The sequence below is a fragment of the Macaca thibetana genome, chromosome 10, assembly GCF_024542745.1.
Source record: "Macaca thibetana thibetana isolate TM-01 chromosome 10, ASM2454274v1, whole genome shotgun sequence".
In the NCBI taxonomy this organism is placed as follows: domain Eukaryota; kingdom Metazoa; phylum Chordata; class Mammalia; order Primates; family Cercopithecidae; genus Macaca; species Macaca thibetana.
In genome coordinates, this window is record NC_065587.1 from 281,890 (window position 1) to 308,386 (window position 26,497).

The 26,497-nt window shown below is 56.6% G+C and overlaps 2 protein-coding genes across 5 annotated transcripts; one reads left to right on the top strand and one right to left on the bottom strand.

The window, feature by feature from the left end:
* Window positions 1-29: 29 nt before the first annotated feature.
* On the bottom strand, window positions 30-15,031 carry NCAPH2 (non-SMC condensin II complex subunit H2). 2 transcript variants are annotated; one of them, XM_050745763.1, is made up of 20 exons: window positions 14,688-15,031; window positions 6,927-7,028; window positions 6,015-6,070; window positions 5,836-5,920; window positions 5,688-5,756; window positions 5,445-5,524; window positions 5,216-5,358; window positions 4,761-4,844; window positions 4,177-4,307; window positions 2,526-2,597; window positions 1,920-1,986; window positions 1,681-1,788; window positions 1,490-1,543; window positions 1,279-1,349; window positions 1,094-1,187; window positions 931-999; window positions 780-829; window positions 579-680; window positions 335-484; window positions 30-266 (listed from the first exon to the last, which is right to left on the bottom strand). In XM_050745763.1, the coding sequence occupies exons 1-20, from the start codon at window positions 14,793-14,795 to the stop codon at window positions 126-128; spliced, it is 1,836 nt and encodes a 611-aa protein (XP_050601720.1). In that variant the 5' UTR covers window positions 14,796-15,031; the 3' UTR covers window positions 30-125. The 2 variants fall into 2 exon arrangements, with proteins under 2 accessions (XP_050601720.1, XP_050601719.1); XM_050745762.1 differs by having other exon boundaries at window positions 931-1,002.
* Window positions 15,032-15,350: 319 nt separating this feature from the next.
* LMF2 (lipase maturation factor 2) lies at window positions 15,351-20,080 on the top strand. 3 transcript variants are annotated; one of them, XM_050745758.1, is made up of 14 exons: window positions 15,351-15,507; window positions 16,061-16,314; window positions 16,418-16,446; window positions 16,576-16,793; window positions 16,865-17,043; window positions 17,278-17,419; window positions 17,572-17,706; window positions 17,776-17,881; window positions 17,957-18,053; window positions 18,126-18,308; window positions 18,380-18,548; window positions 18,641-18,752; window positions 19,138-19,234; window positions 19,331-20,080. In XM_050745758.1, the coding sequence occupies exons 1-14, from the start codon at window positions 15,414-15,416 to the stop codon at window positions 19,637-19,639; spliced, it is 2,124 nt and encodes a 707-aa protein (XP_050601715.1). In that variant the 5' UTR covers window positions 15,351-15,413; the 3' UTR covers window positions 19,640-20,080. The 3 variants fall into 3 exon arrangements, with proteins under 3 accessions (XP_050601715.1, XP_050601718.1, XP_050601717.1); XM_050745761.1 differs by having other exon boundaries at window positions 15,360-15,507; window positions 18,126-18,269; XM_050745760.1 differs by having other exon boundaries at window positions 15,360-15,507; window positions 17,957-18,014.
* The last annotated feature ends 6,417 nt before the right edge of the window (window positions 20,081-26,497 follow it).

Consider the following 26,497-nt stretch of genomic DNA (forward strand, 5'->3'; position numbering starts at 1 on the left):
GTGTACGTAAAAGGGTTTTTGGGGGAAGATGAGATGGCAACACTGCTTTATTAGGCCGGGCCAGCCAGGAGCAGATGCACGGCTCCTCAGTACACATCCCCCACCCCTGCCTTGGTGCTCCCCACTCAGGGCTGGGCCATGGAGGGGGCAGTGTAGGTCTGGAAGCGCTTGTGGGCTCGCTGGTGTGTGAGCAGTCTCAGGGACATGGTGTCCACGGCCGTCTCCAGCCCAGGCTGCTGGGTGATCTCCACTGTGTAGTCATTGGCCTGCAGGGGTGGGGCATCAGCAGGGTCTGGGAACCGTCTCCCCCTCCCGCGCATCCCAGGCTACTCACCAGCTGCAGGGAGGCCAGCATAGAACGACACACCTCGAAGGCCGGCTGGCCAGCCACCAGCTCCGCAAAGGGACACCACTCATTGAGCTGGGGGAACCGCGAGACCACCTGGTCCCCATAGGTGTGGATGTCAAAGGGTACATGCTGCTCCTGCACAGGGGAGGGGCGTGTTGGCTGTGGAGAGAGGCAAGGCCTGGGACAGGCCTGCAGCAGACAGCTCTGGTTCCCAGCGACCCCGCCTCACCTGCTCCTGGAGCAGAGGCTGCACTGTGTCCTCCCAGTCCCTGATGCGCTGGCTCAGCTCTGTCTCCTGGACAAACTTCTGGGAGGTGGCGATGAAGAGCTCCTAGGAGAGGATCAGCAGAAGGTACTGCCTCCCAAGCAGGGCCTGGGCGCCTCTCACCTATCCCCCTCCCCTCCCCGTCCCTCTCTAACCCAGGCCTACCACGTTCCTTCGAACCAGCTCCTCGTAGCTCAGGGACACCGGCACTGTGTCTGGGAAGGGGCAGCTGTGAGCTGGGCAGCTGAGGGGCCACACTCTCCCCTGCCCCCAGTTCCAGTGGCCCCTCAGCACTCCTAGCCCGCTGCCCACCTACCAAGGTCAGCAGCTTCCCTGGGGTCTGCTCCCTCAGGCTCCACATACTCCTCAGGTTCTAGAAAGTCATCTGCTGGGAGGTGGGAGAGTGGACAGCACAGAGGCAGCCAGTCAGCTGGCAGCAGGTGCCAAGCCCCGCCCCACCCCCACCGGCAGGCACCCACCTGCTGCCCCCAGGTCTTCCAGAGAATCCTCCAGGTGGTCCTCCTCTGCAGACCACAGCCCCTCCTCGGCCCTCGGCAGCCACTGCTCGGCCACCTGTCCAGAGACAGCATCTGTGAGGGGCACTGTCATCTCCCATCAGGGCCGCCACGGGGTCCTAGATCACAGCTGACCAGTTGGGACTTGCCTCCCTCCTCTGCAGCTTCCGGAGAGTTTCCAACTGCTCCTTCACGTGTGTCCAGTACAGGACCTCCATGTCTGCAGACAAAGACCTTGTGAAGACTCCCTTGTCCTTCCCAGGCCCTGTGCCAGTCCACCCGAGGCTCTGGTGACACCAGGTGGGGGCAGAGGTAGGGGAAGGGGAGTAAAACTGTCTTCCCTGAGGACTTCAGCCTCACCTGCAAAGGACGGACCCTTTCGCCGAGGCCTCCGGCTGTCAGCATGGTCAGCATCTGAGAGAGAACATGGTCAGCACCAACCAGGCCAAGAGCTGCCCACGGCAGTGGGGAAAGGGCGTTGATCCTCCTCCACGGGCCCTGGCCCAGCCCCCAGCTCCCAGGGGTCCGGAGTGCGTGGCACACCCACTCACAGGCAGCCAGGTACCACTGGTGGAAGTCCTGCAGCTTGGCAGCACTCTTCCTCTTGCGCTTCTGTCCCGGAGCCTCCTCCACACAGGGGGGCACAGAGTAAGGCCTACCTAGAGGCAAACAGGGACTGTCTTAGAGCTGCTGGGCAATCAGGGTGCAAAGCCCTCTCCCACCCCCCTACCTCATGCCCCAGGAGACCCAGCCAGGAGTACCTGAGTGGAGGTATCTTCCACCCAATTACCTTTCTTGAAGGGCCTAGACTCCAGGGAGTCAAAGGGGTCCAGGCTCTGCCAGGGCTCTGGAGTCTCCTGGGCACAGAGCACAAGAAGGCGCTGGAGGAGTAGGGGGTGCACAGCCGCCCTCCCAAAGGAGAAGTAGGGGGTACACAGCCGCCCTCCCAAAGGAGAAGTAGGGGGTGCACAGCCGCCCTCCCAAAGGAGGAGTAGGGGGTGCACAGCCGCCCTCCCAAAGGAGGAGTAGAGGGTGCACAGCTGCCCTCCCAAAGGAGAAGTAGGGGGTGCACAGCCACCCTCCCAAAGGAGGAGTAGGGGGTGCACAGCCGCCCTCCCAAAGGAGGAGTAGGGGGTGCACAGCCGCCCTCCCAAAGCCCAGGCAACAAGTGCGGTGACAGCCTGGGACAGAGCCGACCACACTCAAATCCTGGATCACAGAGGGGAACACTCGAGGGAGGGTGGGGGCCCAGAGTCGCATGAGGGGGGTCTCTAAGAGAGCAAGTGCAAAGGGCCACAGGCTGAGAACACCGCAGGAGCAAGAGCATGATGGGCAGGCAGCCAGTCCTCGAATCTGCCCGTCCTCCCTGCCAGGGTCAGGGCCCCAACGCTCCTACCTTCATGCAGGATGCAGGCTCTGGGGCCCCCTCTCGCTCCCGCAGCATGTACCTCCTGGGCAGGGCAGCACTCTGCAAAGACAGTCACAGGGTCTCCACTTCTCCCCTTTCTCCACTCAAGGCTCTGGGTACCCCAGGAACTCCACCTTGGGTCAACATCAAGAACTCTACAAGGGCCGGGCACGGTGGCTCATGCCTGTAATCGAAGCGCTTTGGGAGGCCAAGGTGGGCAGATCACCTGAGGTCGAGAGTTTGAGACCAGCCTGGTCAACACGGTGAAACCCCGCCTCTACTAAAAATACAAAAAAAATTAGCCGGGCGTGGTGGCGCACACCTGTAATCCCACCTACTCAGGAGGCTGAGGCAGGAGAATCGCTTGAACCCAGGAGGCAGAGGTTGCAGCAAGCCAAGATCACGCCACTGCACTCCAGCCTGGGCAAAAGAACAAGACTCTGTCTAAAAAAAAAAGAAAAATCCTACAGGGGCCAGACACAGTGGCTCACGCCCATAATCCCAGTGCTTTGGGAGGCCAAGGCAGGCAGATCGTTTGAGCAAGGAGTTCCAGACCAGCCTGGGCAACGTAGTGAGACCCCGTCTCTACAAAAAATACGAAAATTAGCCAGGCGTGGTGGCACGCACCTATAGTCCCAGCTACTCGGGAGGCTGAGGTGGAAGGATCACCTGAGCCTAGAGAGGGTCAAGGCTGTAGTGAGCCAAGATCAGGCCACTGTACTCTACCCTGGGCAACAGAGCAAGACCCTGTCTCAAAAACAAACAAACAAACAAAAAAACCCTGCTAGTACTCTCTGGGGGCATTAAAACAAAAACCCGAAGAAAAACTTTAAAACACAAACAGTGGGCCGGACGCCGTGGCTCATGCCTGTAATCCCAGCACTTTGGGAGGCCAAGGCGGGTGGATGCCAGGCATGGTGGCAGGCGACTGTAGACCCAGCTACTCGGGAGGCTGAGGCAGGAATGGCGTGAACCCAGGAGGCGGAGCTTGTAGTGAGCCAAGATCGCACCACAGAACTCCAGCCTGGGCGACAGAGCGAGACTCTGTCTCGCAAAAAAAAAAAAAAAAAAACAAAAACAAAAAAACACAAACAGTGGTCACGGGGTACTCTTCTTCAAAACTAAGAAAAACGATTAGAATATGACAAATATCCATGTCATCGACCAACCAGAGTGAAGAAACATTAACATTTCCTCTGTATGCATCGGGTTGATTTTCTGCTTTAATAAATAAAAAGGATTTCTTGGCTCTAGACTGCGTACAGTTGACCCTGGGGGTTGAGGGAGGCAGCAATGGCCTCCAGACACCCCCTCCTACCAGCCCAACTGCAAAAGAGGCGCCTCGGCGACCAGCGGCCATCCCAGGTAGCTGTGAGCTCGGCAGGGCCCAAACCCTTGGACGCCAGCCCACTACTCTGAAGATCATCAGTTCTGTCCAGAGAGGGGAGGAACACGGAAGCTGCCGTTCCAAAGGGCTGTGGCTGCAGGACGGGCTGCAAGACGGATGAGCTTCTGCCCCAGACCAATGGCCCGGGGCCAAGGCCATAGCGCTGCCCTCCTCGTGCAGGCTGACTCAGCCCCAGAGCCAGGGTTGCCCCGTTCACAGCTCAGGCTCTGTAGGCCTCCATGTGGGTCCCACCTGCTGCGGGCTCCTGGGCTCCTCGGGCTCCAGAGTGGCCTTGGGGGCCGAGGCCTCAGGAAGGTCTACTGCCTCCTCTGCATCCTCGTCCTCACCCCCGCCCAGGGGCGCCGGGCCTTCTGGAGAGGGGCCTGGACAGGGAGCAAGAGAGGGATCAGCTCCAAGGAATGTCGAGACCAGATGGCACCAGAGGGACCCTGACGGCTACTTCCTCCCTCAGCTTTAGTCACGGAACCCAGAGGATTCAGCAGGTGCCTTGCACCTTCCTCGTCATGCTAGCGTGCTGTGCTCTGTTTGGTTCATTTTATTTGGCAAATGTTCCTCTTTAAATGCAGCCATCCACATCTGCCCAGAGAGGACACCCAGGAAGGCAGAGGGCAGTCAGTGAACCAAGACGGGCTGAGGCTTAGGTAAGGCCAGGGGCTGTGGCTGCTTCCCCGGGGTGAGGCCTCATTCCCGTGGGCCATGGAAAGGGTGTGAGGCTGGCAGCTGACAGCAGCGCCTTGGACCCCTGTCCACTGAGAGCTGCCTCCCTGGTCCCCTTTGGCTGCCATGCCAGTCCCACCAGGGAGCTTTCTTCTCACCTGGGTCCTGGGAGAAGCCAAGTGCTGGGACAGGGCTCCTGCACACGGAAACTTCCATTGGCTGCTCCTCAGTCCTCCCGGCATCTGGGAGACAGGGATTGGACAAGGTCAGCCCAGCCCCTCTCCAAGATGGTCCCTGCCTGGTGTTCAACAAGCCCCTCCAAGGGGCCAGCAGAAGGGCAGAGTCCAGCAGACTCCAGGCCTTGGGCTGGGGGAACACAGCAGGGCCCTGAGCCAGGCACGAGGTTCCTGGCACTGAGACCATGTTAACTTGTAATCAAGGCACAGCAGACGGGTGGGATGAGCACCAGCCAACCTGTCTAGACTGGAGCGGGCACCCAGAGAGAGGGAGCTCCCAAGACCAGAGGTGGCAAGCACAGGGCACCCCACAAGAGTCCACCCAGAAGACCCTCCCTCCCTTCCTTCTCACCAAGCCCCCGCATCCAAGCCCTCACCCTTCTGGGTCCTTGGCATGGAAGCGCCTGCTGGCTCCACGGGGGACATGCCCTCTGGCTCCAACATGAAAGCCCCTCTGGGGTGGGGAACGCACGTGTTCATCCTGAAATCCTTCCGGCTGGCCAGGACCTCACCCTGACGGCTGTGCCGGCGAGAACACGCCCGCTGTAGAGACCCTTCCCAGGCAGGCCTCCCTCCTCCCTCGCTGCCGCCGGGCTCAGACCCTACCTGTACAGGGGACTGTTGTTCTTCTCCACTTCATCAGGGGCCACCAGGGCCATGGGCAGGAGGGGGAGGATGAGGACCTCCTGCATGGAGGCCGAGGCTGGGTGAGCCAGGCATCCTTCCACTCCAGTGGAGAACAGAGCCCACACAGGGCAGTGACACCTTCCCACACCCGATCAGCTCAACACAGCCCCAGGGAAAGTGCTGACCTCGCCCCAACCTAAGAGGGGCCAGGCCAGGACTCACGCTGGGCGCCTGATCGTTCTTGAGATCCACGTTAGTCCGGGAGTCAGGGAAGTCATCCAGCGACAGGAACTGGAGGGAGACAGAGCTCATGGGGGCCGAGCCCAGGCAAACACACAGTGGGCGGGGGCCACGTGCCCAAGAAACTCACCTCATTCTCTGCCTCCTGGGGGGCCCCAGAGCTGGCATCCCCATTGGCCCTGTCCTCCTGCACCGAAAAGAGCTGCTTGGCCCGCCTGAGAGAGAAAAGTATCCCATGGGCATCCCAGAAGCTGCGGGGGCCTCCCTGGCCACATGCAGGGCAGCACAGTGAGTGGCTCCAGAACTCACCTCTTTCCAGAGATGAAATCAAGGGCCTGGTAGACGAGCGAGTAGAGGTATTCCACCTGGTGACCAGACGCAGGCAGTGAGGACCCAGAAAGGAGGGGCCCACCCCCAAGGCCTTCCCAGCGGTGCCCTCCACGAGGCCTGGCCACTACCACCAAACCTCCAGTACAAGAAACCACCAATTTTGGTTCCAAAAATAATTCTCAAATCAAACCACGAATCTCATGAGAATTACTTTACCAGCTGAGGCCACCCACATCTCTCTCCTGCCTGCTATGTTCCACGCAGCCGCCAAGCATGGCCTTCTCAACGGGTGACCTTGACGGCAGTGTGGTGCCCACAGTATGCCTCACACAGCCCTTGGTGGCCAGGCCCCTCGTGCTTGGCACCCACTCTGCCGATGGCCTGTAGCCCTGCTGCTCCTCCGCCCATGTGCTCCTGCCAGCATCACCCTAGTTCCTCCTCCTCATGTCCTGGCCCTGCCCCGTCCCAGCTCCAGCTGCCACGGGGCCTGCAGGACACAGTCCTTCACCCACTTCCTGTCCTCCTCCTCCACAGAACCATGAGGGTAGTGGCTGCGGATTTTCGAGGTGCTGACAATGAAGCACCCACAAGTAGAGGATGGGGAAGGGTAAGGTGGGTGCATGGGGCACCCTGGACTGTGCCCAAGTGCACACAGCAGGTGTCATTCCCCCAAGACAACAGAGCCCAACAGCACACAAGACCCTCCCTGCCTGGCTGTGCGATTTAAAATTAAAAAGTTCTTGGTGTTGGAAGGTGCCGAGGAAGTGGCTGAGACCTGAGGAGAGAGGGAGGTAGGTCACAGACGGGATGACCACTGCGCCTGCCCCAGAAGAACTGACTGCGGTCCCACTGGCCACCGAAATGCCAAGACCAGCGTCAAGCAGGGCCCACCTTCTTACTGTAGACGCAGGCAGAGCCCTGGATCAACAACGCTGCCTCAATGAAGTTCATTGTGGTCTTGCCTTCGTCAAAAGAAATGCAGATCTGATCCAGCTGCAAGAAACAACACAAGGGCGGGGGAATCCAAGGCCCAGTCTGCACTTGCTGCTTCCAGGGCAGCCCCACCCATCACTGGTCTCTGCCCAGCACCTCCTGAGACGGGTAGCACGAGCTCTGCTGTGGGCTCCCCGGTTGTCCCTGGTATTTGGGTGGATAGACAGGTCTCCGTGTTTCCTCCTACTTTCTATAACAAAAACCTGTTTTGGAAGTGGAAGGCCCCCAGGGCACACTGTCTGCAAACAACCAGGGCAGCACAGCGGCTCACTCCACAAGGCGCCGCCTCCACAAGGCGCCATAAGCTGACAGGCTCCAGCAGGAAGACCCCTGACACAGAGAAGAAAAGGAAACCTCAGGGGTAGGAAAAGCAGAGACAAAATGCGGAGGTTTCCATCCTTTGGACAGAGAACTCAGGAAACAGTTATGGATTAGTCATCATCCTTCCTCTGCCCCCCTCAGCCTCCCGGAGCCCCAGCTCCTGTCACCCCTTAAATGTCAGTGTCCCAGGCATTCCACCCTCAGCCTCTCTTCTTCCCATGCAGCCCCCGCCACGCACATTCCTTCATCCCATGCCCAAGCTGCCAACCAAGAGCCAACGAGCCCCAAACCCATCCTGACCAGCTCTCTCCTCAACTCTGGGGCTGCATTCACAGCTGGCTGCAGAGTACATTCAAATGTCCCCAAACACTTCACTTCCATACTTAACCCAAGATCCTCCCCAACGCTGGCTCATCTGTATTCCTTCTCAGCAAACGACACTTAGAAAAAACAAAAGGCCAGGCGCGGTGGCTCAAGCCTGTAATCCCAGCACTTTAGGAGGCTAAGGCAGGCGGATCATGAGGTCACGAGATCGAGACCATCCTGGCTAACACGGTGAAACCCCATCTCTACTAAAAATACAAAAAATTAGCCGGGCGTGGTGGCAGGCGCCTGTAGTCCCAGCTACTCGAGAGGCTGAGGCAGGAGAATGGCATGAACCCCAGAGGCAGAGCTTGCAGTGAGCCGAGATCGTACCACTGCACTCCAGCCTGAGCAACAGAGCAAGACTCCATCTAAAAAAAAAAAAAAAAAAAAAAAAAAAGGCCGGGCGCAGTGGCTCAGGCCTGTAATCCCAGCACTTTGGAAGGCTGAGGCGGGCAGATCACGAGGTCAGGAGATGGAGACCATCCTAACACGGTGAAACCCTGTCTCTACTAAAAATACAAAAAATTAGCCGGGGTAGTCCCAGCTACCCGGGAGGCTGAGGGAGGAGAATGGCGTGAACCCAAGAGGCGGAGCTTGCAGTAAGCGGAGATCGTGCCACTGCACTCCAGCCTGGGCAGGTACATTCAAATGTCCCCAAACACTTTACTTCCATACTTAACCCAAGATCTTCCCCAACGCTGTGGCTCGTTGGTATTCCTTCTCAGCAAATGACACTAAAAGAAAACAAAACAAAACAAAACAAAACAAAACAAAACAAAACAGGCCGGTATGGCGGCTTTGAGCGAGACTCCGTCTCAAAAAAAAAAAAAAAAAAGTTTTTGTAGAGACAGGGTCTCTCTCTGTTGCCCAGGCTGGTCTCAAACTCCTGGCCTCCAGCGATCCTCCTGCCTCAGCCTCCCAAAGCACAGGGATCACAGGCATGCGCCACCGCGCCCAGCCACAAACGACACTTTGAAGCCCCTGTGTGTCTTTCCAGCTCTTCAATTTTGCATTTCCATCTGCCTGGAATGCCCACCCCCAACTGTCCCCATGCAAACTCTTTTTCAGAGCCCCTCCATTCCTGGGGCCTCCGTGCAGCTCCATTAGTGTGATCATGTCCCTTAGTGAACTGTGAGCAGCATTAGTGTAATTCCAGCCTTCTGTTCAGTGCCCGACCCCGGTGCCCAGTAAATATCTGATTAACACATGCATAGGTAATGTCAAAGCTAAGCCTGGAAAACGCAGAGGCTCACCAGACAGATGAAGGGAACATGAAGGCAGCTAGCAGAGACTGGACACATCTCTTCAGGAAAATGAGCATGATCTAAACATGGCCAAAGCGTGCGGTGTGCTGGGGAGAGGCAAGATTTCGGGCACCATGGTAGCACGAAGAGGGGGAAAGGCTGGGAAGCCGTCCCCAAGGGGAGTCACTTCCATTAGCTCTTGAAGGATAAAGCGTGTTTGTCGGATCTGGGAGGAAGGGAGAGGAAACAGCAGCATGGTCGTCTACGGAGTGTGAGGACCCTGGGGGTGTTCAGGACCTGAAGAGCTGGCCCAGAAAGAAGGGAACATGGAGGAGAGGGCGGCCTGGAAGCCGAGCTGCAGAGGTGGCCCTTCTCTCCAGTGACCCTCAGCCCGGCCGGCTTGCCCGCTCCCAGGACACCGGGCCTCATTTGTCTTCTCACCTCCGCAGGTTGGACCTGCCATCTGAGCCCAAACCCACACGTCCAGCTGCCTTCTTCAAACATTGCTTGGATGTCTTCACCAAGATTCACACTGAATGCATCCACACTGAACTCCAGATACCCCCCAACCCACCTGCCCAGAAACCCAGGGGTTCCTCTCCGTAGTCACCCCCATTCTGGCCCCACCACCTCCCCTTTTGCTTGCACTGACAGGGCTCCTCCTGCCCTTCGCTCCCCTCACATCCACTCTCCACACTCTGCTCAGTGCCTCTGTTTAGGATTTTGAGTTTTTCGGAAGAGTGGTAGGAAAAACCCAAAAAATTAAATGGAGCCGGAGGGAGGCCTCCATGCTGGCCAGCCTCCCTCTCCAGCTGCCTGCCCTCCTCTGTACTCCCAACTCAGAACCTTCCGTTTTGTTTCGTTTTTTGAGACAGAGTCTTACTCTGTCACCCAAGCTGGAATGCAGGGGTGCAATCTCAGCTCACTGCCACCTCCCCCTCCCGGGTTCAAGTAATTCTCCCTGCCTGAGCTTCCTGAGTAGCTGGACTTATAGGTGCCCGGCTAATTTTTGTAAAAACTCCAAACCTGCCAACGCCAGGTTTCCTCCACCTGGAACATTCTTTAGCTCACCATAATTAAGCAACTACTTTCATCCGAAACTAGGTCTCCCAAACTCTCCATAGGACCATATATTTTCTTTCAAATCCCTCGTAAGTTTCTGCTGTTTTTTGTTTGTTTTTTTGAGATGGAGTCTCACTCTGTTGTCCAGGCCGGAGTGCAGTGGCGTGATCTTGGCTCACTGCAACCCCTGCCTCCCAGGTTCAAGCGATTTTCCTGCCTCAGCCTACCAAGTAACTGGGACTACAGGTGTGTACCACCATACCCGGCTAATTTTTTGTATTTTTAGTAGAAACAGGTTTTCACCATGTTAGTCAGGCTGGTCTCGAACTCCTAACCTCAAATGATCCACCTGCCTTGGCCTCCCAAAGTACTAGGATTACAGGCGTGAGCCACCATGCCTGGCCATCAGTTTCTGACTACACAAAGTCACCCGCAGCGGTGGAGGATGGATTCTGATCTGCCACTAACCACTGATCATTCAGGGCACATCTCTACTGCCTCTACTAACAGTTTCCGTGAGGACTCTGCATTCACATGTGTAAAGCACATAAACAGGTGCACAGGTGCTTAACACAAGTAAGCACCAAACGCGTGTTTATTCTACCTCCACGCGGTTACTCTGTCGGACCCGTCTCCCATGACAGTGGGAGCCCCGGCATAGTGAGGGTTACCATTTGCTTTGCTTGGCACTATTTTTTCAAAGTTTAACATGGTTCTTGGCACACAATTCACAACTAACAACCATGAATAAATAAATGGATAAAAGAGGGTAGGATCACGACAGTATTAGAAAAAGAACATTCTGGCCAGTGCAGTGGCTCACACCTATAATTCCAGCACTCTGGGAGGCCAAGGTAGGTGGATCGCTTGAGCTGGGAGTTTGAGAACAGCCTGGGCAACACAGTGACACCCCATCTCTACCAAAAATACAAAAAAATTAGCCGTGCAGTGGCACGTGCCTGCAGTCCCAGCTACTTGGGAGATGGGAAGATCACTTGAGCCTGGAAGGTCAAGGCTGCAGTGAGCCATGATGGCACTACTGCACTCTACCCTGGGCAACAGGGCAAGACCCTATCTAAAAACAAAAAACAACAAAAAAGAAAAAGAACATCATGGTAGTGTGTGAAAAATGAAAGAAGGAAAAAGATAATACTAGAAACCAGGAAATGAGGACTTAAAGCAGCAGAGGTTTGGAAGAGCAGACACAAGAAAGCAGGAAGGGAGCTGACCAAGCCAGCAAGGAGATTTACCAAGTGAACAGGTGTCCCCATGGACCCTGCTTGATCTGAAAACCTGAATCCACAGGAGCTCTGCCCAGCACAGTTTCCTGTATTTTCTCAGCCAACTATGTATCAGAGCAGAGAAGTTCAGTCATCAGACACATGTGCATTTAACAAACACTTTAACATCCACACCTATGTGCCAGGCACTCTACTAAACAGACAAAAGAGGGCATAAGCATGGTCCCTGCCCTGGCAGAATTCACATTCTAGGGTGGAGACAGGCCACAAACAGGTTGAGTTGAAGAATGGCTTGTGGCCAGGCGCAGTGGCTCACACCTGCAATCCCAGCACTTTGGGAGGCTGAGGTGGGCGGATCACGAGGTCAGGAGTTGGAGGCCAGCCTGGCCAACATGGTGAAACCCCGTCTCTACGAAAAATACAAAAATTAGCCGGGCGTGGTGGCAGGCGCCTGTAATCCCGGCTACTCGAGACTGAGGCAGAAGAATCGCTTGAACCCAGAAGATGGAGGCTGCAGCGAGCCGAGATTGTGCCACTGCACTCCAGCCTGGGTGACAGAGTGACAGTTTGCCTCAAAAAAATAAACATATAAATAAATAAAATTTTTTTTGGCCGGGCACGGTGACTCACGCCTATAATTCTAGCACTCTAGGAGGCCGACACAGGTGGATCACGAGGTCAGGAGATCAAGACCATCCCGGCTAACACGGTGAAACCCCGTCTCTACTAAAAATACAAAAAATTAGCCGGGTGTGGTGGCAGGTGCCTGCAGTCCCAGCTACTCAGGAGGCTGAGGCAGGAGAATGACGTGAACCCAGGAGGCGGAGTTTGCAGTGAGCCGAGATCACGCTACTGCACTCCAGCCTGGGCGACAGAGCAAGACTCTGTCTCAAAAAAAAAAAAAAAAAAAAAAAAAAATTTTTTTTAAATGGCTTATGATAAACATTCTAAAGTACATAAGGTGCTGAGATGGAGAGAACTATTTTAGATAGGGTGGTCAGCTGACATTTACACTAAGATCTAAAGAATGAAAAGGACTCAGTCAGCCAGGTGTGGTGGCTCACGTCTGTAATCCCAGCACTTTGGAAAGAGGCAGAGCTGGGTGGATCACCTGAGGTCAGGAGTACAAGCCCGCCTGGCCAATGTGGCGAAACCCGTCTCTATCAAAAATACAAAAATTAGCGGGGCGTGGTGGTGCATGCCTGTAATCCCAGCTACTTGGGAAGCTGAGGCAGAAGAATCACTTGAACCCGGGAGGCGGAGGTTGCAGTGAGCCAAGACTGTGCCACTGTACTCCAGCCTGGGCAATAGAGCAAGACTCCATCTCAAAAAAAAAAAAAAAAAAAAAAAAAAGAAAAGAAAAGAAAAAAAGAAAAAAGAAAACAGACTCAGTCATTAAAAGAATATTCCCAGTCAGGTGTGGTGGTGCACACCTGTAGTCCCAGCTACCTGAGAAGCTGAGGCAGGAGGACTGCTTGAGCACAGCAGTTTGAGACCAGCCTGGGCAACATAGTAAGATCCTCCTCTCTGATTTTTTTTCTTCTTGTCCTTGCCATATGAAGTCTCTCTTCAGTTAAAAACAAAAAAGAGGCCGGCGCGGTGGCTCACGCCTGTAATCCCAGCACTTTGGATGGCTGAGGCGGGCGGATCACGAGGTCAGGAGATCGAGACCATCCTGGCCAACACGGTGAAACCCCGTCTCTACTAAAAATACAAAAAAATTAGCCGGACAAGGTGGCGGGCGCCTGTAGTCCCAGCTACTCGGGAGGCTGAGGCAGGAGAATGGCGTGAACCCGGGAGGCGGAGCTTGCAGTGAGCCGAGATCGCGCCACTGCACTCCAGCCCGGGCAACAGAGCAAGACTCCGTCTCAAAAAAATAAATAAATAATAAATAAATAAAATAAAATAAAACAAAATAAAAAATAAAAACAAAAAAGAACATTCCCAAGTGGGAGCAGAGAGCATGAAGACCTTCCACCAAGAAAAAGCTTGGGGTGCCACAGGTTGACTGGTTCAAAAGAAGATACAAAATAGGCCAAAATGAGGCTAAAACGGGGAGCAGAGCCAGGTTCAGGGGAGGAAATTTGGGTTTTATTCTGAGCATAACGGAAAGCCACTGAGGGGTTTTAGGCAGAAAACAGTGCTGTGGCCGGATTTTAATTTTTAAGGGTCATACTTGCTGCTGGTTGGAGCACGAATCGGAGAGGGACAAAAATAGGGATAAGGGAACCCAAATAGGAAGGTTTTACACAGATCCAGGCCAGAGACAATGGTGGCCTAGACCAGATAAAGTGGAGAACAGATGAATTCAAGTGATATTCTGGTGGTATAACTGATGGAATTCATGGGTGAACTGGGTGTTAAGCGTGGGGCTTCACTATAGTCACATTCAGCTTTTGCCTTTGAACAGTGGTGCCATTTTCCGAGATGGGAAAGGCTGAGGTTTAAGCAGAAAAATGAAGAGTTCCACTTTAAATATGTTAAATGAGATGTTTATGTAACACCCAGTAGATGTCAAGAGAGCAACTGGATATGTAAAGTAGATCTGGAGGAAAGACCTGGGATAGATGGAGCTGCAGATCTGGTAGTTCTCCTAATACAGGCGATATTTAAAAATCATAGAAATAAATGACACTGTTCAGGGGAAATGCATCAGAAGATCACCCAGGCCCTATCCTGAGGAACTCAACACTTAGAGACTAGATAGAAGAAAAAAAGCAGGCAATGAAATAGGGAAACAATCTTACTACTATGTTTCAAAAAGGAAGGAGTAGCCAGTCCAACAAATGCTGATTTGAGTAAGAGGACACTTTCAGTGTTCCATGGATTGGGTAGGATGGAGATCACTGTTGATCAAAACAAGAAACAAAAATTTAAGTGTTGTGGACGCCAGACTGAGCTGGGCTGAGGAGTGAAAATGAAGTGCAGATACGGAGCAGACAGCTTAACAGAGGTCTAGACAGGGCTGTCAAATATGGAAGAAACACTAATCGCTAACAGAATGGAGCACAGCAATAGCCTGAAATTGGTTTGAAAATCCAAGATAAAAAATCCCTCTGACGTCGTGATCCAGACCTCTCAAACACACAAGCATGCTCTTAATAACTGCAACAAAAGCAATAACGCTTTCTAGACTATTCCACTGCGTTGGGGAAACGGCTGGTCACCACCCACTCAATCATTCACACGGTTCGCTGACGGGTAGAGACCTGCAATGACAGCTCCACGCTAATCTAACAAGGGGTGATTTGGGGAGGCAGAGATGGATTTTAAAAAGAAGCAGGGAGCCCGAAGACCAGCGCGGCCAGAGCGCCAGATGGCCATAAGCGTGGAGGCTGCGGGACGCCCACAGCCCGGGGCCCGGAGCCCCCGCCCCGCAGCCCCACCCGCCCGCCCACCCCGCGCCACTCCCCCGCCACCCTCACCTCCTCCAGATACTCGCCCAGCTGGGCCGCCACGTCCACCTCCCAGTTCTTGGTGAGATCGCGGATGGGCTGCAAGAGGTGAGCGAAGCGCGCCTCCACGTCCTCCATGTCCGGGAGGGAACGGGCGGCAAAGGGACCGTAGGGCTGCCTTCCGAGGGGTACGGCGTCCTCAGCCCGCCACTAGTTCTGGCGCCATTTTGCTGTTCCCGCCCAGGAAAATGCGTAGGCGCGGCGTCGCGCGCATGTCTATGACGTAACGCGGGCCAAAGCCCAAGAGGCGATGCCCCGCGCCGCGCGGCCGGAGCGCACCGGAAAAGTCGCGGCGCAGGGTAGGCGCCGGGGCCGAAGGGGGCGGGCGGTGGGCGGGGCTTTGGGCTGCCGCCGGTTTGGACGGGCGGGCTTTTGGGCCCGCCGTGGGTGGGGCGGGACGGGGCGGGGCGGGACCTGGGGCGCCGCGGGTTGGGCGGGCGGAGCAGTGAGGAGGCGGGGCCTCGGGCTGCCGCCGGCGAGGTAGGGAGGGACCTGGAGCTGCCGCGGGCGGGCGGGCGGGCCGAGGAGGCGGGGCTTGGGGGGCTGACGCGGGCGGGGCGGGGTGTGGAGCTGCCGCGGGCGGGCGCGCCGAGGAGGCGGGGCCTGGGGGCTGCCGCGGGCGGGGTGGGCGGGGCCTGGAGCTGCCGCGGGCGGGCGGAGAGGGCGGACCCTGCTCTAGCGGGCCGCGTAGCGGACATGGCGGGCTCCCGGCTCCCGCGGCGGCTCTTCCTCCAGGGCGTGGCGGCCGTCTTCATGTTCGCCTTCGCTTCTCTCTACACGCAGATCCCAGGTGAAGGCACCCAGGGTGGGACACCCCCAGCCTCGGCGCGGGACCCTATGTCCTCTTTTCTCTGTGCCCGGCACTCACGCAGTCTGGGGTTGGGAGTGACGGCCAGGCCTTGGCGTGGCCGGAGGGGGTAGGGGGCGGAGGTTCGTGTCCTGCAGGCCGCTGTGGGGGTAGGAATCGGTGCGGTGATCCGTTTGCTGTGAGGCTCTGGACTCTGACCTGGGGTGGGGGACAGAACTCTGGGAGAGGTGGGAGAGCGGCTTCCTCCCAGACCTGGTGGGGCGGGTAGGAGGTCGGGCTGAGACCTGGAAGAGGGCAGTGGGCTCTGCTGGGTGGCGGCCCTGACCCCGCTAGTTGAGCAGGCCTCTAGCCCTGGGACGGGGTTTTGACAGGTCCTGACCTGGGGGACGGGCTCTGGAGGGACTGCGGACCCTGACCTAGGGATGGAGGTATCCGCGTGCTCTGACCTAGGTTGGGGGGTCTGCAGGCCCTGACTCAGAGGTAGTCTAGTCTGCAAGGGCTGTCCAGGGCCTGGCCCTGACGTGCCCTCCCACAGGCCTGTATGGCCCCGAGGGCATCCTACCTGCAAGGAAGACGCTGCGGCCGCAGGGCAAGGGCCGCTGGCAGCAACTGTGGGAGACCCCCACGCTGCTGTGGGAAGCGCCGAGACTGGGGCTGGACACGGCCCAGGGCCTGGAGCTGCTGAGCCTGCTGGGCGCACTACTGGCCCTGGGGGCCCTGCTGCTGAGCCCACTGCGTCACCCCGTCGTCTACCTGCTGCTGTGGGCTGCCTACCTTTCGGCCTGCCAGGCAAGTGGGACCCCTGTGACCAGCTCAGTCCACCCCTACCCCTGCCTCTGCCTTACCTGAGTCCACAGCCACACTTGCTCCCTGACGGCCCCTCTCTCTGCAGGTGGGCCAGGTGTTCCTTTATTTCCAGTGGTGAGTGACCGCTGGGCCTGGGGCTGCGGGAGGCTGGGTGGGGGTGGGGTAGGGCCTCTCCTGGGAGGACCCTCCCAGGGGAGCAGCTGTGTCGGGAGGAGCTCTTGGTGCTATTTTCTGTCCCCATAGGGACTCCCTGCTGCTAGAGACTGGCTTCCTGGCCGTGCTGGTGGCCCCGCTGAGGCCAGCCTCCCACCGCAAGCAGGCCCCCCAGGGCGGGCGGGCAGGGGCCCTGCCCCATGAAGACCTCCCCTTCTGGCTAGTGCGCTGGCTGCTGTTCCGCCTCATGTTCGCCTCAGGCGTGGTCAAGCTGACCAGTCGCTGCCCCGCCTGGTGGGGGCTCACTGGTGAGGGACCCTTCCTGGACCTGGGGTGGTCTGGGGGCTCTGCCAGCCCTGACTCCTGCTCTCGCCTGCAGCCCTCACCTACCACTACGAGACCCAGTGCCTGCCCACGCCCGCCGCCTGGTTCGCACACCACCTGCCTGTCTGGCTGCACAAGCTCAGCGTGGTGGCCACCTTCCTAATCGAGATCGCTGTGCCGCCCCTGTTCTTCGCCCCCATTCGACGCCTGCGTTTGGCTGCCTTCTACTCGCAGGTAGGTGAGAGCTGCAGCTGTCAGAGAGAGGCAGACAGGGCTCGGCCTTCAGCACTGCTCAGCGTGCCCTGTTGGGGACAGGGTGGCTCCCGGGGACAGGTGGCAACCGCTGTTGGGAAGGCCTTGTAGCAGAGGGATGCGCCCCGCAGGATGGAGGTGGGTGCCTACTAGGTAGGGCTGCATCACAGGGTCGGGCGTCCGTCTCCGGGAGCATTGAGAGTGGGCCGTCCCCAGGTGCTGCTGCAGGTCCTGATTATCATCACTGGCAACTACAACTTCTTCAACCTGATGACGCTGGTGCTCACCACTGCGCTGCTAGACGACCAGCACCTGGCTGCTGAGCCTGGCCATGGCAGCCGCAAGAAGACGACCACCTGTGCGTGTCACTCGTCCTGGGTTCGCTGTCGCTAGCCCCCTGCCCTCCCGGGGGTTCTCCCCTCCAACACCCCCACAGGACTCCCACTCTAGCTGCACCCCAGCCCCCTGGCTAGGGACCCTCTGCTGACCCATGACTGTCCTGCCCCACAGCCTGGCCCAAGGCCCTGCTGGCCACACTGTCGCTGCTGCTGGAACTAGCCGTCTACGGGCTTCTAGCCTATGGCACTGTGCACTACTTTGGCTTGGAGGTTGACTGGCAGCAGCGCACCATCCACTCCAGAACCAGTGAGTGCCGACTTGTGGGGGGCCAGAGGGCAGGGGCGGACCAGTCCTCACACCCCCCTTCTCCGCCAGCTTTCACCTTCCACCAGTTCTCTCAGTGGCTAAAGACACTGACGCTGCCCACCGTGTGGCTGGGTGTGGCCTCCCTGGCCTGGGAGCTGCTGAGTGCCCTCTGGAGGTACATGGCCCAGGAAGCGGGGAGGGGGCACAGGTGTGCAGGGCCGCCATGACGACCTTGGGTCCCTACCCACAGGTGGACCCAGGTGCGGGGCTGGCTACGGAAGTTCAGTGCTGCAGTCAAACTGTCCCTTGTGAGCACTGCGACTGTGGCCTTGTTCTTGATCAGCCTGGTGGGTAGCACTGGAGGGCTGGGGGGCAGGCCGGGGGCAGGACAGCCCTGAGAACTGCCTACCTGCCTCCAGGTGCCGTACTCCTACGTGGAGCCCGGGACCCACGGGCGCCTCTGGACTGGGGCCCACCGCCTGTTTGGCGCCGTGGAGCACCTGCAGCTGGCCAACTCCTACGGCCTCTTCCGCCGCATGACTGGGCTTGGTGGGCGGCCTGAGGTGGTGCTGGAGGGCAGCTACGATGGCCACCACTGGACGGTGAGCCCTCACAGGGCGGGCAGGGTGGGGCCCAGGTCAGCTGGCCCAGCTGACTTCGGCCTGCCTGGCAGGAGATCGAGTTCATGTACAAGCCTGGGAACCTGAGCCGGCCTCCCCCAGTTGTGGTGCCCCACCAACCACGCCTGGATTGGCAAATGTGGTTTGCAGCCCTGGGCCCGCACACGCACAGCCCGTGGTTCACAAGCCTGGTCTTGCGCCTGCTGCAGGGCAAGGAGCCAGGTGCGAAGCGGGGTGGGGAGGGGCAGGGTGGAGGGAGACAAGAGGGGGCAGGGAGGGTACTGCGGGAGCCACACTGACCCCTCTCGCTGCAGTGATCCGCCTCATCCAGAGTCAAGTGGCCAGGTATCCCTTCCACAAGCAGCCGCCCACCTACGTCCGAGCCCAGCGCTACAAGTACTGGTTCTCCCAGCCTGGAGAGCAGGGGTAAGGCCGGGCACCGGGTGGGGTGTGGAGCCCGGGGAGCAGGGGTAAGGCCGGGCACCGGGTGGGGTGTGGAGCCCGGGGAGCAGGGGTAAGGCCGGGCACCGGGTGGGGTGTGGAGCCCGGGGAGCAGGGGTAAGGCCGGGCACCGGGTGGGGTGTGGAGCCCGGGGAGCAGGGGTAAGGCCGGGCACCGGGTGGGGTGTGGAGCCCGGGGGGCAGGGGTAAGGCCGGGCACCGGGTGGGGTGGGGTGTGGAGCCCAGGGAGCAGGGGTAAGGCCGGGCACCGGGTGGGGTGTGGAGCCCGGGGGGCAGGGGTAAGGCCGGGCACCGGGTGGGGTGTGGAGCCCGAGGTGCCGCCAGGCTCTGAACATCAGGTCCCGCTGCAGCCAGTGGTGGCGGCGCCAGTGGGTGGAGGAGTTCTTCCCACCCGTGTCCCTGGGAGACCCGACGCTGGAGACACTGCTCAGGCAGTTTGGGCTGCAGGTAAGGGGGTATCAGCCAGGCTAGGGGAGGTGGCAGGGGTGACCCTAGCCTCCTGGGGTGAACCCAGTAAGCACGTCCCCAATCTCCCTCCCACAGGACAAGAGCCCACCCCGGGCCCGCAGTGCCAACAGCACTCTGGCCCAGGCCCTCCACTGGACTCGCACTCAGCTGTCTCCTCTGGAGGCCCCCGCCCTGCTCTGGGGGCTCCTCGTGGCCATAGGGGCTGTCAGAGTTGTGCAGGCCCTGCTAGCACCCTGGTCTCTCCGGTCCTCCCCCCTGGCACCAGCCAGCGGGGAGAAGCGCAGGCCAGCCCCCCATAAAGACTCTGGAGCTGCCTCCGAACAGGCCACCCCAGCCCCCAACCCCTGTACCAGTAGTTCTCGGACCGCCCGGCGAAAGAAGTAGCTGTGTTCTCCCGGCCGCGCATCCTGAGAGGGTTGGGTCCCTGGGACTGCTCTGGCCTCCGGCAGGACAGGACCCAGCCACTGTGCCTTAGCTGACCCTGCAGGGCCGGGCACAGGTTGGGGGGCTGCCCCTGGGGTTTGCAGGGTGCTGCATTGAGGGCTCCAGGCCTCACCCCCACGCCAGCCACGCCCCTCCCCAGGACTCCCACTGTTGCCTCTGTGATTGGCCCAGGAGGGAAACACGACCCAGCTCAAGACCCTTCCCCTGCCCTGGGCTGTGGGGGTCTGAGTCTGGAACCCCCACCCCAGGCCCCATGCCGGAGGGGAAGAGGCTGACTCTCAGGGAAAGAGGGGAAGCACCGTCATCTTCCACGTCATCTTCACACCAGCCCATCCTGCCCTTTAGATCTGGGCACCAATAAAGGCGTCTTTTGTGCTTGGCTGTGTGCCTGGTGCTGCTTTCATGGGAGGCCTGAGGATGGGAGTGTCTCCCCTACTCCGGGCAGTGGGCGTCCAGAGCACCGTCAGGCTCCCCCACGGCGTGGCCCCCCAGGCACCCTCCTGCCCCATCCTTGGCATTCTCTGTAACGAGGCCTGGCTTGGCGTTGTCCATTGCCTGACCACAGAGGAGCCTCAGGCCTGGCACAGCCCAGTGGACCTGTCAGCTCCACACTCCAAGGCTGGTGGTGGAGCTGGTCCCTCCCTTCCCTCCTGCTCACATTTCCTGGCCTCAGGAAAGGATGGAAGGGCCAGAGTGGGCAGGGGGTGAAGGAGAGATGAGGTGGGCGAGTTAATAGAGGCTCCTCTGCAGAGTGAAGCCAGGGGGAGGGGAGCTGGAGGCCCTGGGTTGGGACGGAGGAGGGAAGGTGCATCTGACGCCCCCAACCTCGATCCTAGGAAGAAGACAGCAGCAGAGAAAGCAGTCAGGGCACCGTCCAGGTTTCCGTTTGGGGTCAGGTTATCAATTGGAGGTCACCGCCCACCCTGGAAACTCACAGCACAGCTTCCTCTGCCTCTGGCCCGTCCTTGGTACAGTCCCCATCTCCTGCTCTCCCGCCAGACCCCTGGGCAGCTCCCACTATACCCAGCTCCCTCACGTCGCTGACCTCCATCTGGCCCACCCAGACAGAGCTCCATGCTCAAACACAGCCGGTGGCGTGAACTCTCAGATGCCTTCAGGGGCTCCTATACATGGAATAAACAATCGAGAAGTCAGCCTTGGCTTAGTAATAGGCCGTGCACGGTGGCTCATGCCTGTAATCCCAACTCTTTGAGAGGCTGAGTGGGGGTAGATCACCTGAGGTCAGAGTTCGAGACCAGCTTGGCCAACATGGTGAAACCCGATCTCTACTAAAAATACAAAAATTAGCCGCGTGTGGTGGCGGGTACCTGTAATGCCGGCTACTTCACAGGCTGAAGCAGGAGAATTGCTTGAACCTGGGAAGCGGAGGTTGCGGGGAGCCGAGATCGTGCCACTGCACTTCAGCCTAGACAACAGAGTGAGACTCCGTCTCAAAAAAAAAAGGTAATCTGTTTAAAACTCAAAAACCTGTTCCTAGGCTTCTTTGTTTTCTGGACAGGGTCTCTCTCACTCTGTTGCCCAGACTGGAGCGGTGGTGCAGTTGTGGCTCACTGCAGCCTCAGACTCCTGAGCTCAAATGATCCTCCTGCCTCAGGCTCCCACCACCACACACACTCCCCATGTTGCCCAGGCTGATGTTCCTAAGCTTTTTTTTTTTTTTGAGACGGAGTCTCGCTCTGTCGCCCAGGCTGGAGTGCAGTGGCGCGATCTCGGCTCACTGGCATGCGTCCGACCTGATGTTCCTAAGCTTTTAAGCTCACTTTATGAATGTCTTCTGTGTTTTTGTTTTCTGTAACAGCTTTCTTGGTAAGTCACATGCTATACAACTCACCCATTGAAAATGCACAACTCAGTGGCTTTCAGTATATTCACAGAGTTGCACATCCATCACCAGAGTTCATTTTATTTATTTATTTATTTAGAGACACAGTCTCACTGTTGCCCAGGCTGGAGGGCTGTGGCACAATCTCAGCTCACTGCAACCTCCACCTCCTGGGTTCAAGCAATTCTCCTGCCTCAGCCTCACAAGTAGCTGTGATTACAGGCGTGAACCACCACACCTGGCTAATTTTTGTAGTTTAGTAGAGATGGGTTTTCACCATGTTGGCCAGGCTGGTCTCGAACTCCTGACCTCAGGAGATCCGCCCACTTTGGCCTCCCAAAGTGCTGCGATTATAGGCCTGAGCCACGGCGCCCGGCCCAGAGGCCATTTTAGAACCTTTCATCTCCTCCGGAAGAAACTCCGAACTGTTTAGCTGTTGCCCTCTGACCCCTCCCCACCAAGCCGTAAACAACTATTCATCTACCTTTTTTCTTTGTGGATTTACCTATTCTGGACATTTCCTGTAACGTGGGACCTTTTGTGTCTGGCTGCTTTCACTCAGCACGATGTTTTCAAGGCACATCCACATCATAGCACATATCAGCGCCGTGTTCCCTTAGGAGTGAGTCAGTCCAGTGTACGCAGGGACCACATTCTCCCTGTCCTTATTCATTCAGGTATCGATGGATGCTTGGATGGCTTCCACCTCTCTTGGGTGAGTAGTGCTGCTGTGAACATTGGGTATGCAAGTTTTTGTGTGGGATTACAGATGTGCGCTACCACATCTGGCTAATTTTTGTATTTTTAGTAGAAATGGGGTTTCACCATGTTGGCCAGGCTGGTCTTGAACTCCAGACCTCAAGTGATCCACCCGCCTGATCCTCCCAAAGTGCTGGGATTACAGGTGTGAGCCATCGCGCCCAGCGTATGTAGAACTGATTTGATGAGAAGCTGAGTCTCTAACAGATGCAGTGACTAGGACACTATTGGGTCAAAGAACCACATAGGCTGTGCACCAGGAAGAAACACACACAGGCTGGCACTGGTAAAATGCAAAATAAATAAATAAAACCACTTGCATTTGTCAAAAATAAAATTTTAGGCTGGGCGCGGTGGCTCACGCCTGTAATCGGAGCACTTTCAAGACCATCCTGGCTAACACAGTGAAACCCCATCTTTACTAAAAGTACAAAAATTGGCCGGGCGCGGTGGCTCAAGCCTGTAATCCCAGCACTTTGGGAGGCCGAGACGGGTGGATCACAAGGTCAGGAGATCGAGACCATCCTGGCTGACACAGTGAAACCCCATCTCTACTAAAAAAATACAAAAAACTAGCCGGGCGAGGTGGCGGGCGCCTGTAGTCCCAGCTACTCAGGAGGCTGAGGCAAGAGAATGGCATAAACCCGGGAGGCGGAGCTTGCAGTGAGCTGAGATCCGGCCACTGCACTCCAGCCTGGGCGACAGAGCGAGACTCTGTCTCAAAAAAAAAAAAAAAAAAAAAAAAAAAAAGTACAAAAATTAGCTGGGCGTGGTGGGCGCCTGTAATCCAGCTACTCAGGAGGCTAAGGCAGGAGAATGGCTTGAACCTGGGAGGCGGAGCTTGCAGTGAGCTGACGTCGTGCCCCTGCACTCCAGCCTGGGCAACAAGTTTTTTAAACTCCGTCTAAAAAAGAAAAAAAAAATTTGCATAGAGACATTTGTGGCTGCTCTGTATATTACAGTCATTAGCTGGAAACTGTTTATGAGGTGATAGCTAAGTAGGGGGTCGATTAGGAGAATGAGCTATTGCCTTCGTGTATAACAACTATTGAGAAGAAATAGTTATGTGATACCATCGTAATTTTAAAAAGAGAATCTGGACCAGGCACGGTGGCTCACGCCTGTAATCCCAGCACTTTGGGAGGCCAAGGCAGGCAAATCACCTGAGGTCAGGAGTTCAAGACCAGCCTGGCCAACATGGCAAGACACTGTCTCCACTAAAAGTACAAAAAAATTAGCCAGGCATGGTGGTGTGTACCTGTAAGCCAAGCTACTCGGGAGGCTGAGGCAGGAGAATCGCTTGAACCTGGGAGGTAGAGTTTGCAGTGAGCCAAGATCGTGCCACTGCACTCCGGGCAACAGAGCGAGACTCCGTCTCAAGAGAAAATAAAAATAAATAAATAAGGCCGGGCGCGGTGGCTCACGCCTGTAATCCCAGCGCTTTGGGAGGCTGAGGCGGGCGGATCACAAGGTCAGGAGATCGAGACCACGGTGAAACCCCGTCTCTACTAAAAATACAAAAAATTAGCCGGGCGCGGTTGTGGGCGCCTGTAGTCCCAGCTACTTGGGAGGCTGAGGCAGGAGAATGGCGTGAACCCGGGAGGCGGAGCTTGCAGTGAGCCGAGATCGCGCCACTGCACTCCAGCCTGGGCGACAGAGCGAGACTCCGTCTCAAAAAAAATAAAAAATAAAAAAAAATAATAATAAATAAATAAGAGGATCTGGAATTTTGATCACATAATGATACCCACAAGAGAAAGTTCTGTCTAGTTACCAAGGGGAAATAGGTCCAGAATTTGTCAATAGTCAGTGAGTTTGGAGATAGGGTTTTTTTAGTTACTTTGTGCTGATTGATATATGCACATTTCTACTTTAGTTATTATTACCCGTTACATGACATATATGCTTGAATATTTACTTCAAGGAAACACACCTCTATAAGTGATATTCAAGAGTAGCTACTGGGCTTGAGAATGAATGTGTTAGAACAAATGAGATTGTCCTATGAGAGAGGAGGCAGGAGCCAGGGAGGAGGATCCCAGGTGGCCAGGGCTCGGCAGGGAGGCAGGGCCATCGGAGGGCGGCCAACCAAGGAACCACCCCACGGAGGTTTGCAGAGGTCAGGGGCCCCCCAGGTGATTGGATTGTTGTGGAGTGCCCAGAAGACAGGGAAAGTCTGAGTTCACCAGATAACTCAGACCAACTGGAAACCCAGTGGTGGTTCTACAGAACCAACTAGCATAGGATTGGCTGCGTGAGGGTGGGGTTGGCGTCTGTCTTCACTGCAGCTCTGTCTGCAGAGCCATCACTGTAATAGCTCACAGTAGCTGCTCAATATGTGTCTGAAGTGAATTAATATCTAGGAGGGGAGGAAGACAGGTACAGCTCTTTGCAGAGACTTCCCACCTGAAATGCCATCGCCCCAGGCACTGGAGCTGTCCAAAACCTTGGCTTGTGGAGAATTTCCAGAAGGGGGCACTGTGGACGCGGTTCAGTATCTGCCTCCCAAGGCTGGGGCTCCATGTCAAAAGAAGGTGAGACGACGGGGCACAGCGGTCACTCCTGTAATCCTAGCACTTTGGGAAGCCACAGAAGGATCACTTGAGGCCAGGAGTTCAAGACCACTTGGGTAACATAGCAGGAGCTTCTCTCTACAAAAAAAAATTTAAAATGTAGCCAGATGTGGTGGCCTGAACCTGTAGTCCCAGCTACTCAGGAGTCTGAGGCAGGAGGATCACTTGAGTCAGGAGTTCAAGGCTGCAGTGAGCTCTGATTGCACCACTGCACCCCAGCGTGGCAACAGCAAGACCTGGTTTCTTAAAAAAAGATATGAGATTGGGGTGTCCTGCTTCCAGGCATGTGGAGGGGAGAACTGGGAACTGTGGACTGTAGGGGATCGCACACCTTTGGACGGGAAGAGCAGCTTTCCAGAGCTGCACGGAAACCACGGGCAGAGGCCCTGGCTGCTGAGATGATTCTAGCCATGTGGCCCGCCCAGCGGGAAAAGCAGGAACAGAGACCAGAAATGAGGCCGGGCACAGTGGCTCACGCCTATAATCCCAGGACTTTGGAAGGCTGAGGCGGGTGGTCAGGAGTTTCAGACCAGCCTGGCCAACATGGTGAAACCCCGTCTCTACTAAAAATACAACAATTAGCCGGGCATCGTGGTGCACACCTGTAATCCCAGCTACTCAGGAGGCTGAGGCAGGAGAATCGCTTGAACCTGGGAGGCGGAGCTTGCAGTGAGTTGAGATCACACCACTGCACTCCAGCCCGGGTGACAGAGTGAGATTCCGTCTCAAAATAATAATAATAAAAAATAAATAAACGTTAAAAATGGCAAGAGTGGCCCAATCTAGAGAAAATGTAATTTGGGAGGGAATAGCTATCCCTTTACTGTAACCTTACTGTATCTACAAAGCAATGTCATGTTCTAAATCTGCAGAGAGAAAATTTTAAGGGGCCAAAGTCCAAGGCGGAAGTCAAAAGTTTTGCAAGGAAATCGATGAGGTTGGTGATCTGAGCTGGGCGAGGTTGGACAGATGGGTGCCACAGTCCAGGTGTCTGACTGTCTCTGGCAGGTAAGCAGAGATCTAGAGCTGTCCTGTGAATTAAGTGGGAGACTGGACAGAGTTGCAGACTTGTGTATTGAGGAGAAGGTCGTGGACAAGCTGGGCAGTGAGCTGGCAGAACACCCAAATACCCAGAAATATATATATATATATATATATATATTTTTTTTTTTTTTTTTTTTTGAGATAGAGTCTTGTTCTGTCACCCAGGCTACGGTGCAGTGGTGCGATCTCAGCTCACTGCAACCTCTGTCTCCTGGGTTCAACTGATTTTCCTGCCTCAGCCTCTGAAGTAGCTGGGATTACAGGCCGTGCCACCATGCTCAGCTACTTTGTTTATTAATTAATTATTTATTAGTAAAGACGGGGTTTCCCCATGTTGGCCAGGCTGTTCTCCAACTCCTGACCTCACGTGATCCCCTCACCTCGGCCTCCCACAGTGCTGAGATTACAGGTGTGAGCCACCACACCTGGCCCAGGAAGATTTTTTTTTTTTTTTTTTTCTGAGATGGCGTCTCGCTCTGTCGCCAGGCCGGAGTGCAGTGGCATGATCTTGGCTCATTGCAACCTCCGCCTCCCGGGTTCAAGCAATTCTCCTGCCTCAGCCTCCTGAGTAGCTGGGAC